The sequence below is a fragment of the Anas platyrhynchos genome, chromosome 14 (genome assembly GCF_047663525.1).
Source record: "Anas platyrhynchos isolate ZD024472 breed Pekin duck chromosome 14, IASCAAS_PekinDuck_T2T, whole genome shotgun sequence".
Lineage (NCBI taxonomy): Eukaryota > Metazoa > Chordata > Aves > Anseriformes > Anatidae > Anas > Anas platyrhynchos.
This window is the reverse complement of record NC_092600.1, coordinates 16,231,940-16,244,623: the sequence shown is the minus strand read 5'-3', so window position 1 is coordinate 16,244,623 and position 12,684 is coordinate 16,231,940. Positions and strand designations below refer to the sequence as shown.

Genomic DNA, 12,684 nt, shown 5'->3' with positions numbered 1-12,684 from the left:
CTACTGAAACATCTGAGATAATTTAGTTTTCCCTTCTCCTCAGTTTTTCCATTGACAAAGTTATCAAAACATACAAATGAAGATCTACATGCTAGTCTATGACAGTAGTCTATTTCAGCATCTGTTTATTTCCATCTGTTGGTAGAAAGTAGCATTTATCTCTATGTATTATTGTAGTTCTGTGAAGCTCATTGCTTATATCTAAAGCAGGATGTTCACAGCTCTGATTCTGTGTTACTAGTTTCCAAAGAATGAGATTTTTAGATTGCAGGGCAGTATTTTCAGGACATTCCATTTACATTCAGGACATTCCATCTTTCTTTCTCTCTCTCTCTCTCTCTCCAATTTGTAGTTTGTTCTTTGACTTTTCTAGTGAGAGCACACAGTTCTCTTATTCTCTTCCCCCTCAGGACTCCAGTGTCTTTAGAGAACTAAGAATTAGATCTTTGTTTATGGGTAGGTAGGTTGACTAAGCTCATCTTCATGCTAGCAGTAATGGAGCTTCAGTCCTTTCAGCCCACCGGTGAATTACATCAAATATATCTGACGCCTGCTTAATTTTTATTTTTGCCATTCTTACAGACTACATTGTTATTAAAAATATCATGCTATTTGTAAAGAAAAAATATCCTGTACCAAGTGGCTAGTCCCAATTTGATAATGCCAAAATTTGCTGTGATTGTGGAAATTGCTAGTCAGAACATAAAAGTTCATATTATCAGTATTCTGCTAGATAATGTGGTAAGATACATTCATATTTCTTACACAGATTTTTTAATAATAATTGTAAACAAAGCAGTTATCTAATGGAAATAGATACTGTGTGGAATGGTACAGGATGGTACAGCAAATGTTATCTTTGACATATAAGGTCACACACTGAAGGTAGTGAGAAAAACTGAACTTTTTGATAAATTTTAGCAAAAAGTTTGCTGATTGTTCAGAAGAATGTAAATATTCATTGTACAATTAATACTGTTCAGTCACTTCTGTAAAAATCCTGCCATTTTTTTTTTGTAGAACAGCTTAAGTACTTATCGATTGAGAACTTCTATAACTCTCAAAATGGAGGCATCCCCATATCTCTACAGGTATTTGAAATGAATTGAATTAATCATAGGCTTAAAAGTCTCTAGCGATCTTCGTTAACTTTCCTGGGTTTAATTAAAACATCTGTGCACTTTTAATTTATCGATTCATCCAACTCATATGTCATGTTTTTAACACACCCCAGCATGCTCTGCATCATTTTTAACCCGATTTCCACTTAACTAAAGCAATTAAATTCACCCCGGATTAATTAAAGCATCCATACTTTAGTGCTTAAGTCAGCGTGTGCTGCTTTCCCCAAATGGTTTCTGAATGTCAGAGATTTGACACACCTGATGGGTTTTTTGTCCTTCTGGAAATTCTTCTGTGAATCTCGTTCTTGCTTGCTAATGTGCAGTTTGACAGAGCTAGACAAGGGAGCATGGTAAGGCTCAGGTTTGGGCAACTGAGGTAAGGATTGCAGGGCATGACTGCTATGAAAAGCTGTGCATTTCTTCCTAACTCTGACCAGCAAGCATAGAGTAATAATACAATTAAATAATCTCAGTTTTGTTTGTGTGTTCTGTAGTCAAACAGGCTTGTGAAGTAGCTAATAAAGCATATATAACGTCATTAATAGTTGTGTGTTCATTCTTCTCCTCCTGGGTGAATTTGTACAAACTGACTTCCAACCAGCTTCTACTTGTAAGAGCAGAAATTCCTAGAGTAACCTAAAAGTTGTTCTAGACCTTGCTTATTCCCACTGTTCTTAAGACCATTTCAGCATGACTGAAGTTCACAATAATGAAATAATTGAAAAAATAATGAACTGCTCTTCATTCTGTGGCCTTATGTATATATCCCTTCTTTTGTAATTTGTATCTGCAAATGCACTCACTTTTAAGTGAACCTTAAAGAAGAAACAGTCTTTTGAATTTTTCATAGTTTCCTGAAGTATCACAACACAAGCATTCAAAACAAGGTTTGTAAAGTATAATAATAAACACATGATCTTTAGCAGAAACTCACTTCTTCCTCCTAAACAGGATCATCTACATATACTAACAAGCCTTATTTCACTTAGGTCTAACAAAGCTCTGTACAGTTCAACAAGGGTGTATAAGCTTATCTTACATAAGACTCTACAAAGTGTCTTCAGAATGCTGTTTGTGGTTGGCTGGTTTGTTTGTTTTTTCCTGAGTGTGTTTGTTAGTATCGCATTTATATTACAGAAATAAAGTTGCAATGGCTCAGGACAAGATCCCTTTTACCTAGGACTCTAGTTCAGATGGTGGCATACAATATATAATCAAGAGTAAAAACTGTACCTGTTTTTGATGCTTCTCCAGTAAATTCATTTGATTCTACAGCTAATGGGTGGTAGGACTTCCTACAGCAGATGGTTGTCTCTTTGTGGATAGTAGACTCTTTAGATTTTCCTTTCATGAGTTTGTCTAAATATGTATTGAATCAGGGAATATTCTTCCATGAGTTTCATCTTTTCGGATAACCTTGCTCAAACTGATTGATGAAACAGTTATTCATGCTTAAGATGTAAGGGGATTTTAGACTGTGGCTAAGTGTTCTGTTACTATAGCCTTAAACTTGCACTTCAACACTCTGTCCCAATTCTCCTTACTGCTTACATTGTAAATACACAGTCAAGCTCATCTTTTATGTATATGAGCTTATGGTAGGAAGAATCTGGTTTGTATGTAAGATCAGGGCTTACAAGCATTATGGACACAACCATTCTAATCCTTACTCGAACAATACCCCATTAGGCTTGATGTAATCATTTGTCCATTGATACCAGTGACTCTCCTCACCAACCTGCCATGAGCATCTCACCACAAATTTCTGTGGTACATATGTTGAAAAGTTTTGACTTGATATGGGGTGATTCCTGACAGCTTGTCGGCTTTGAATAAGCCTGTAGGTGGCACAAAAGAAGCTGACTTTCTTAACGCCCTGCTTGAAAAAATACTTTTGGATGTAAATCTGAGCTGCTTGCAAAATATGAGCATTATAAGAGCTTATAACCTAATCCAGGACAGAGAAGCAGTTCAGATACAAGTTCTAAAACCTTTCAAGTCTGCGTGTTTGTGTGCCCAGAAACTCAAATAATTTCAAGAAAAGTATACTGATTTGTCTATTTTATGAGGAGGAACTGAAAGAAAGCTGCAGTAGAAGAACTGACACCCTAGGTCCTAGTGGTACAGAACTCTCTCTGCACTAGGGTAATGTTTGCTCTCCAGCAAGAGGAACCAAGCCAGAACTCTGCCTTCAAACCTGTTTGGAGCTTCAAGTATCAGGGGAAGGCCTCTCAACCAAGCAGCTGTGTAACTAAACCAAGTTCTGCAACTGCCTCCAAGAGTTTGACTCCTCAGATATCCTTTACTGGTCTTGTCATGCTCTAGAAGAACAGCTTTGGTGAGTATGTATGTGTGAATAACATAAGGGTGGGTGAAAGGAGTGTGTACACAGACTGCAGCTGGGATACTTGTAGTAAGTGTCACCGGAGAAAATGGTGCCTTTTGATGCCAGACCATTTGGGCATTATCACTCACCATCTCCCCCCCTAATCCATGTGTAACAGGCTGTTATCAAACCATCTTTTCTCATCCATCAGGGAATATTAACAAAATAAGTCCAAAATAACTTGCCAGAGAAAACTGAGAGAGAAAACTTTTAGGGAGATGTTTGGCTGACTGTCCCTGTCCAATCCGTGCTCTTCAAAGTGTGCAACCCACAGGACTCGAAGATCTGTAGTATCTGCTATCTGTAATCTGATCAGCTGAGACCCATGTAAAGAACCCAGTCTGCTTTTGTTCAAGTACTGGTAAAGAGCAGAATCACATCACTGAAGCCACATTCAGGTTTAATAGCTGTTGCGCTTATTTGAACTTCACTCAGTAGATATACCTGAGTGCGTAACTTACTTGAATGCTGCTGTAAGTATTCCCTAACACCTCTACCCACTTTTAGAAAGTGCTGGTGTGTAATATGTGGTTTTCTTTATGCAAATGATTTGCCCACAGAGATGAGATTGTTCCATTACGCAAACCTACGTTCCTTCAGCAGGCTGTGAACAGACAGGCCTGTGCTGGAATAGGGCCCATCTCCTACATGTAGGGGAAATAAGCACTGCTAGAAAGCATGAACTCCAGATGACTCCTGAAGTGTTTGGACGTTGACTGAGGCAAACTGAATGTAAAATTAGTCTTGACTGTTCTGAAGTCTCATCTTGCAGCAACATGGCCTAGCAAAGGCCTAGCAAGCCTCATTTTAGCCTGCCTGCCTGGGTTTTCTACAGAAGAGTAGCTTGATTCTCTCTCTCTCTCTTTTCCTCACTTAGGTCAACCTATAAACCCAGAGCAGAAAAATTAATGACGAGCTATTTATTACAGCAATGACAAAGCAGCTTCTTATAATCTAGTCATGCTGACATTCTTATTTACATCTTTCTCCTGCTATCTTGGTGATGTGGCAGTCTTGAAAGTGCCAAAATCTGACCAAGGACATCTTGTCACTTTTCTTAATCTTAACTGTAATAATTTTCATCCCTAAGGTTAAATGACAGATTCTTTCATTTGTCCAGAGTCAGTTCTTGTGTCACTAACATCTTGGAAATGCATCCCTCAACTGCAGATCACTGCAGACAGATTATTTTTGAAGTAATAGAGAAGTTTCACAGGGTCTAAATGGTCTTATGGACCACAGCAAGACCTCTGACCTGATAGAAGCACAAAGAGAGAAATGAAAAGCAGTGACATGGCTTTCAGCTTCACTTCAATTCCTAAAGGACCAGAACAACCCAAGGGAACACTTTAAAAAAATAAATAAATATTTCTGTGGGAGCTCTTTAGCCCACAACCTGGCACCATCTGTTAATCTTTGTTCTGCTCTACCAGATATCCAATTTCTGGTGTCCCAGAAGCTGAACCCTGCAAATTTAGATCAAAAGTGGGAGCTGAAAATGGCTCTCCAATAAACGTCTTCCAAATAACAAATATACATTTCTCTGACTGGACCACAGTTGCCAATTGATTATTTAGTCTTAGGTGCAAGGCAAGGAGAGAAACAGTCTTATGGCAGTTGACTGACATGTCCTTGTATAGCTAGGTCTAGAGTGGTCCCATCTAGGCTGCTTGATGGTTCTGTTTTTTTGTTTTTAATAATGTAATTATTTCTCCTCAGTCCCTCTTGCAGGGAACTGTGTTGCTCAAATAGATTTATTGCCTTTATTTGAGTTTTGACTCCAGAGGAGAGGTTTGCAGAACAGAAATCCTTTCTTGGCGATGAGTGCCATGTTGACCTCTAAAATAACAAACCAAAAAAAGCTGCTCCTCATTTGTATCCAGCTTGAAAGTCAACTCTGACTTTTTGTCTTTATACAATGACAAAATCTTTCTTGGCGATGAGTGCCATGTTGACCTCTAAAATAACAAACCAAAAAAAGCTGCTCCTCATTTGTATCCAGCTTGAAAGTCAACTCTGACTTTTTGTCTTTATACCTACTTGAATAAATGTGATTTATGTGAAGAAACTGTTTACTGTCTTCTGATTAGCTTAGCACTCCCAGGACCTTTTCCTTCCATGCAGTTTTATCACAGCATGGTGAAGGAGGCTGAGAGGCAAACACAAGCCATATGCTGGCATGTCCCAGTACAACTGGAGGAGCCCCCCTGAGCAACTGTTAATAACAATACCATTACGTCTGTTCAGTGGCTTGGAAGCATGTAGAGAATACACATCTTACAGTAGTACTTCATTCTGTGTTGGACTCGAACAATGGGGCTGCAATCTTCACCACCACATACAGGAACTGAGAGCTTCCTAGATCTAGGGAGAAATGTTTTTGCCATAAGATAAGGTCCAAAAAAAGGAACAGTGTCTCTACAGTGTGTCAGAGTGTGGAAGGTTTCAACAAAACTTGGCACTCATTATGATTACTCTAGGTCTTCAGGACAAACTGCCTTCTGACCACTCACCTCCAGATCTTCTATGTCATGGCAAGTAAAGAGAATAGAACTGAAGTGGTTATTTACTTACACTGATTTGGGAAAAGGTGTCAGCATCTGCACAAGTAACTTTTTTAATTGTGGTGAAATGGAGGGTTATGGTCAATGGAATTGTTTGGGTCCCCAGGTCTTCATACCTGAGGAGTGGAAGCAGTCTTAGTGGGATCCCTTCCTTTATGGCTCACCTGTATGACTTTGCAGTAGCGGCAGTTAGCATTTCTAGGCAGTGAAAAGCAGTGCATGCTGAAGAGCTGAGATAGACTCCATGATGTAATATACACAGACAGAATGAGCAGTTAGTGAAATGGCATCCAAGGTGCTACTGGTTCTGTGTGTGGTGTATCATGGAAGGGTGTTACATGACGACATGTAAAAACATTTAAAGCGGGCTGACCTACAATGCAGTTTGGACGTAATGGATATTTGTCTGCATTGAAATTCAGTCCAGCTGGTTCAGTAAGCTTAATTCTGAAACCAACTGCAAAACGCATAAGTTAGAAGTTTAGCATAAACTTTTGCATATAATGAAGTAATGTGACTTGTGAGCATATATCATGTCCAAAATCAGAAAGCTGCTGCTGAAAATTATATTTTATTCATATCTGTATTCATTTGTGGAGTGAAGAAAAAAGTTAAGCAAGATTACAAAGACTCATGGTAAGAGAGAATACCAGTAATGAAAATGCTACTTCCAAAGGACTGTACTCAGACAGTGAAGGGGTAGCAAAAAATAAAATAAAATAAAATAAAATAAAATAATTCTCAGACCTCGACATGTAACTCTGTTGTACAAAAAATCAGTTAAAAAGGATTATACAAGTGACATATGACCAACTTGTGGTCTTAAAGGAAATAATTCTCAGTACTCCGAATTTTAGCTAACATCTAAGGTTACAAGTCTGTATATATGTTTATCTGATCAATTTGTTTCCACTGCACAAAAGAAAATTCTTGAAAAAATCCATCATGAAATGTGTTTTTGCAGCAGATCAATGGGACAGCTAAGATTAATAAGAGTTGCAGGACCGAACAGTGGAGGAGTTGTGCAACAGGACAATTACACATTTCTTTGTAGTAAATCAATTACTTGGGTTCTCCTTGATCATTCAGGTTAAAAGGATAATAGAAGCAAGACGGACAGTAAGACCTTTTAATGATTAATAGTTGCTTTGGAGTATATTTTTGGTACTGTAGAAGTAGCTATTAGTTTCTAATTACTTTGAAGGGTGAAAAGACAGGAAAATACTTTTTAGTCTTTATCAAACTGCATCAAAGAAGAGTGTAAAAGTGCACCTCTAATCAAAGATTCACTTCATTAGTTCCATTTTCTGTGATTCCTTGGTTATTTTTCCCATTTCTCTGGTGGGTGACCATACATTAAGCCTTTGGCAGGCACGTAAATTCACAAATTGCCATGTTTGCATGGGAGATGTGGGCATATAGGAGTGTGGATATGCCTTGGAGTAACATTCATTTGTGACTGGCTTTAGTAAGCCACTTGTTTCTTTCCATTGTTCTGCATATGTACAACTTCTGATTCCCAGCATGCAGAACCTGCTGGCTACCTTAATTAGTTGTAGGCTTCATTTGAATAAATGAATTCTGTATATTTGCTCAAAAATTGTCTTTATAATAATACAAGAGAGATGGATATGGGTTAATGGTGCTTTCTTGTCAGTACACCTAAGGTAGAAACAGTCTCTCTGGGATATGGGTAAAGAAGATTTGGCAGGGATATTGGTGGCAAGGTGCATTTGTATTGATGCATTTGCATTGATGAAAGCTTGCGTTATTTCTGTGTTCATGATCTGTATATGGGAAAAACAAGTCAAAGGGTCTAATAAATTTTTGGGACACTACGCTAAAAAACGCTCTGCTATATACTAACATGCTGTGGGGACTGTTCTGCTATCTGAGAAGAGTGGATGTTACCTAATGGAACAAAGCAGAGTAGTGTCAGAATCAAATCTGTTTACATTGCCTCATCAGTTATCCCAGACATCACCAATAGGTTATAAAGAACAGTAGTTGTATTCTCAGAATGCCTGACACATGCATGCTTTATTATATAGTAATGAAATGGTTTCTTTGGGAAATGAAGAACTGAACTGCTACAAATTGGCTTTGATTTTTTTTTCCAGTAAATTAAGATACTCATATATATGTCTAAGTATTTGGAAGTGGATTTTTAGTGCACTTTAGAGGAATTTTAGATTTTTTTCCTGACCCTGTATGCTGTTTTTCTTCCGTTCAATTTCCCAGCTGCCTGCCCGGTACTGTGCAGTGGCAATGGTCAGTACTCTAAAGGAACCTGCTTATGCTACAGTGGCTGGAAAGGTCCAGAATGTGATGTACCCATCAGCCAGTGTATTGATCCCTCGTGTGGAGGTCACGGTTCCTGCATCGAAGGGAACTGTGTCTGTTCTGTTGGCTATAAAGGAGAAAACTGTGAAGAAGGTAATACTGTAGTACATTTTCTTTCTATGTTGTGAGTTTCTTTTGAAATGCTTAGGAAAAAATAAAATAAAATTTTAAATGCAGACCTACACTAACAGATGATTGTAAAAGAGAAGTAAAAATGTAGTCCATCACAATTTTACTGATCTATGAAAGTTTAAACTAAACTTCTGATTTTTATATACATTGTTTTGCGGTACTAAGAGTACCACAAGTAAACCTGAATAATTCCTTTGCTGAAGAGTGAAAATAAATCTTTTCTTATGGATTACATTTATTGAACAATTTAGAAGTAAAATGCAGAGGAAAAAGTGGTAGTAGTAGAGAAAATAGTAGAACTGCAGCTCCACACAAAGCAAACAGATAAGTCACTTTTAAGACAGAAATTGGTGAGACAGATTTGGAAGACTTGGGTGTTACAGACTTCACCTTGTGCAAATTAGTCCTGTTAGACATGGAATTTAAGAAAGGAAGATGGCATACACTAGCAACAACTGTCTTAAATGTGGAAAAGTTCTTCATGTTGTAAGCGTCCAATTCTTTGTATGCAGAATGAGCAAATTTAACAATATGGCCCATTCAAAATGTGGTCATAGCTGGAGCTGATACTGGTTTTATGCACAGTGGTTTTTGTTAGAATGCACAGCTTAAATTGAACTCCTTTTCTTTTTAAAATGAAAGTATGGTTTTAGGAGAGAATTTAACTCTCCAGAGGAATGCTAGATAGACAGTTCTGCATACCTTGGCACATCCTTAGAGCAGTGATATTTCAAGGTAGTTTATGATGACTTCCCAGAGTTTATTAATCCTCCAAAAGGAGGAGCAGTTTGAAGATTAAGGTGACAGAAGAGGAGCTGTATGGTTTCAGGACTAGAAGGTCTCTATGGAGTATTCTGAGTGGGATGCAGAGCTGTACATCACATATATATCAATTTTTATCTTACCCTGTAGTAAGCAACTATTTCTCCTACAAATAAATAAATAAATAAATAAATTTTTAAAAAGATGGGGGCAGGAGGGAAGAAAATCATGGGGACCTATGTCACAGGAGGATTTAATCTTTGCATGTGGGCTGCAATTATTGCCTTCAGGACAAGATTGGCATTAGTCTGAATGAGCTTATTTTGCTGAAAGCAAATCTAAGTTAGGATCCTCAATAGTGGGACTGCCAACACTGCAACAATTTGTTCAGGTCATTCCTGTCATCTCTTTCTAGGAATGCTTCACAACACTGTAGTCACTAGAGCTCTAATCCAGAACTCAGCTGAAGTCGTTAGTTTTTCCATTTTTCCATGAATTACAGTTTAAGTTCTATTCAGAAAATTCTGTAAGGTCCCTTTTGGTTGCTACAAATGACAGTTCTCAGGTCACCCTGAGTGTATGATTATGGGAAAAATTAAAAAATTATTTGAAATGCCCTGCTATAGCTCACATTCTTATGGAAATTGAAGGTGGAAAAGACTGTAGCATGCAACATCCTACAACATCCATTCTATTCCCTAGGAATGCAGAAGCTCTCTTTCTGTTACAACCTGCAATTGTTTGCTCAATCTAAATAAGTTACATGAATTTCATCATGTTCTGTGTTTCTTTATAATTTTTAAAATTATTAGAGAGACTATGGTAAATGGCCCAAAATTGAACAATTTTTCATTTAATTCTGTAAATTCTACTTTGTAAGCAATTCCTCATCCACTGTGATGATAATTTCCAGGGACTTACATGGAGTTCTCTCGTTACTTTCAATTGTCTGCAACGTTTGTGCTATATCTGGGGTAGACATCTTTGAATCCCCTAACACTCCTACAAGAGAAATAGGCTCTTGTAGTGCTTAATTTAGCTTATCCTGATATGAATGTTTGAAATAGGTGAAGCAAATACCTCACTCACTCCAGATAAGTTTATAGAACAAGCTAGTGCATGTACTGTTGCAAAGGCATTAATGTTAACACCTTTCAAACCTGGAAACACCGCAAAACATTCAGTCAACAAAGTTTGGGGGAGTTAAATTAATATGTGAGGGGAAAGGATATAGATTATTTAGCCACCAGTGCTTGAAAGGATGAAGAGTTTAAGAGGTAAATGAATTGCAAAGGCAGAAGGTATTAACTGCAAGCTTGGAAGGGGCCGATAACATGATAGAAAAGGTTAATATAACCTTTTGCATACCTCATTGGGCAATAAATAACTCAATAAATTAATTTACAAATAAATAAGGAGCAACCAGCATATTTCTACTGTAAAATTCCATTTCTTCTGTACATATTTGTCACATTAATTCAAGAGCTCTGGGGAAAAGGGTATGATATGAAGTCTTGTCTTTCCAGTTGCAAGTAATCATCTGATCATATTTAAACTTTATGCATGAATTAATGGTAGAATGATGCAAATAAATATATTTATATTTATGTTAGGATATGGAATTTCCTCTTTTGATTTGAGCTTCCAAGAAGAATACTGAAATTTGGTTCATTTGCCATTTTCCAACTAGGATATTGAATTAGAACAAGTGGGTCAGCATTTTTCTTCTTCCCGTTAGCTTTTTATTTCTTTTATTCGTCATGGTCATATTGTTCAAACAATTTACCTGAAATGAAAGTGGCACTAGAATCAATATCTGTGATGCACGATTTTTGCAGCATAAACACGGTTGTTCTATTAACAAATTTGCACACAGAATGAAGTGGCATATTTGCCAGATTTCATTCAATCTGGTTTGGGGGGAGACAAGTGAAATTGACAAATTAGGTTAAGTTAACAGTGTTTTTCTTGTCAGTTTCATGGTCGAGTCATTTTTCAATGACATTTAACTTCATAAGTGTAATTCATGGCTCTTTGGGGGTTTACGGTACATATTGTTCAGAAAACTCCTTGACCTCCTTTTTTGTCCTTAGGGATATAAATTGCTTTCAGTACCCTTTTTGTCAAATCTACAGAGGGCCCAATACTAAATGAGCTCTAATGATCTGAGCTGCCAAGGGGCTGTGAGTAAGTCTAACAGACTCACTTGCTAAAGTGTGTTGTCCTTTGTTTAAACACCAAAGAAGCTCCATTTATAATTCTTTATTAAGTACCATTGTAAACCCTTCTAAAGAGTTGGGGGCAGAACCTTTGTAGCGTAAACCAGTGTAGTTTTATTACAGATAATCAAGTTATGCTAATTTTAGCAGCTGAGGATCTGGCTTGGAGATGATAACCCAAAGAGTATGTGTTAAAATAGAGCAAGGGTCGAGTTCAGAGTACAAGGTCTCTTCAGTTTAAACTTTGAAAGCTATTACTTAATCATACAAAACAAAACAAAGAAAAAAGTATATTTGTCTAGAACAATGGACAAAGAGGGTTCGTGTGAGTTGTTATTCTATAAAACAAAGGTATTTGGGGCTTAGGGGAATTGATAGGCTTATTCTGTGTGAATAAATCTCAGCTGCATGCATCAGTAATTCAGCAATAGGAAATGGTTCATATAGGTAGAAGGAGGTGGTTTTGTTCTACATCGCTTTCATGAGCACTTCCATTTGAGAAGGAAGGTGGTGTGTTTCTGAAATGTGGAATACATTAGGACTACTCAGTATTTTCTAAAGTTAACTGTCCTGCAACGTACGACAGAAAGTTACACACATTACCCATTTGAATTTCCCATTAAAATTAAACCTTAAAAGAAAAAAACAAGTTTAGGGGAGAGAGTATCATTCATCCTTAAGGTAAATTGACATAAATCTTTCTTTTTGTTCTTTATTTCTTTATTAAATCAGGTTATTTTGTCACAACTGTCTGTGTTGGGTATAACAGACATAGCATGAATGATATAATCTAAATTTTGGAGTTTCTGATTTTGTTGAGCACGGAGGTGACTAACAGGAAGAAGGTTCTAGATGATTTTAGAACAATTTATGAATTTATGATTTTTTTTTTGTGAACTGAACCACAAAATAATCATGGTTTATGGGTATATACTAAGTTGCACTATAGTATTTCCATGTCCAATTAATTGAGCACTGAATCTTAAAAAAAATAATAAGAAGAAATTGCCAGGGTCATTATTACAGTGAAAATCTTATAAGAAGATTTTTTGTTACCGTAATTTCTGTGCTACTGTAATCTGAATTAAAATCAAATATGAGTTATTCTGATAACTCATGTTATTGTATCTCTAAATGGGCCTGCTTCAATCCTC

The 12,684-nt window shown here is 37.0% G+C and overlaps 1 protein-coding gene across 9 annotated transcripts in view; it reads left to right on the top strand.

Annotated features, from left to right (window-relative positions):
• TENM2 (teneurin transmembrane protein 2) overlaps nucleotides 1-12,684 on the top strand; it is a 1,606,114-nt gene that overhangs the window by 1,513,007 nt on the left and 80,423 nt on the right. For all 9 annotated transcript variants that reach the window (XM_072044660.1, XM_072044658.1, XM_072044657.1 and 6 more), the window contains one exon: nucleotides 8,316-8,510. In XM_072044660.1, coding sequence (XP_071900761.1) covers nucleotides 8,316-8,510 — 195 coding nt within the window. The remainder of the gene's footprint in view (nucleotides 1-8,315; nucleotides 8,511-12,684) is intronic.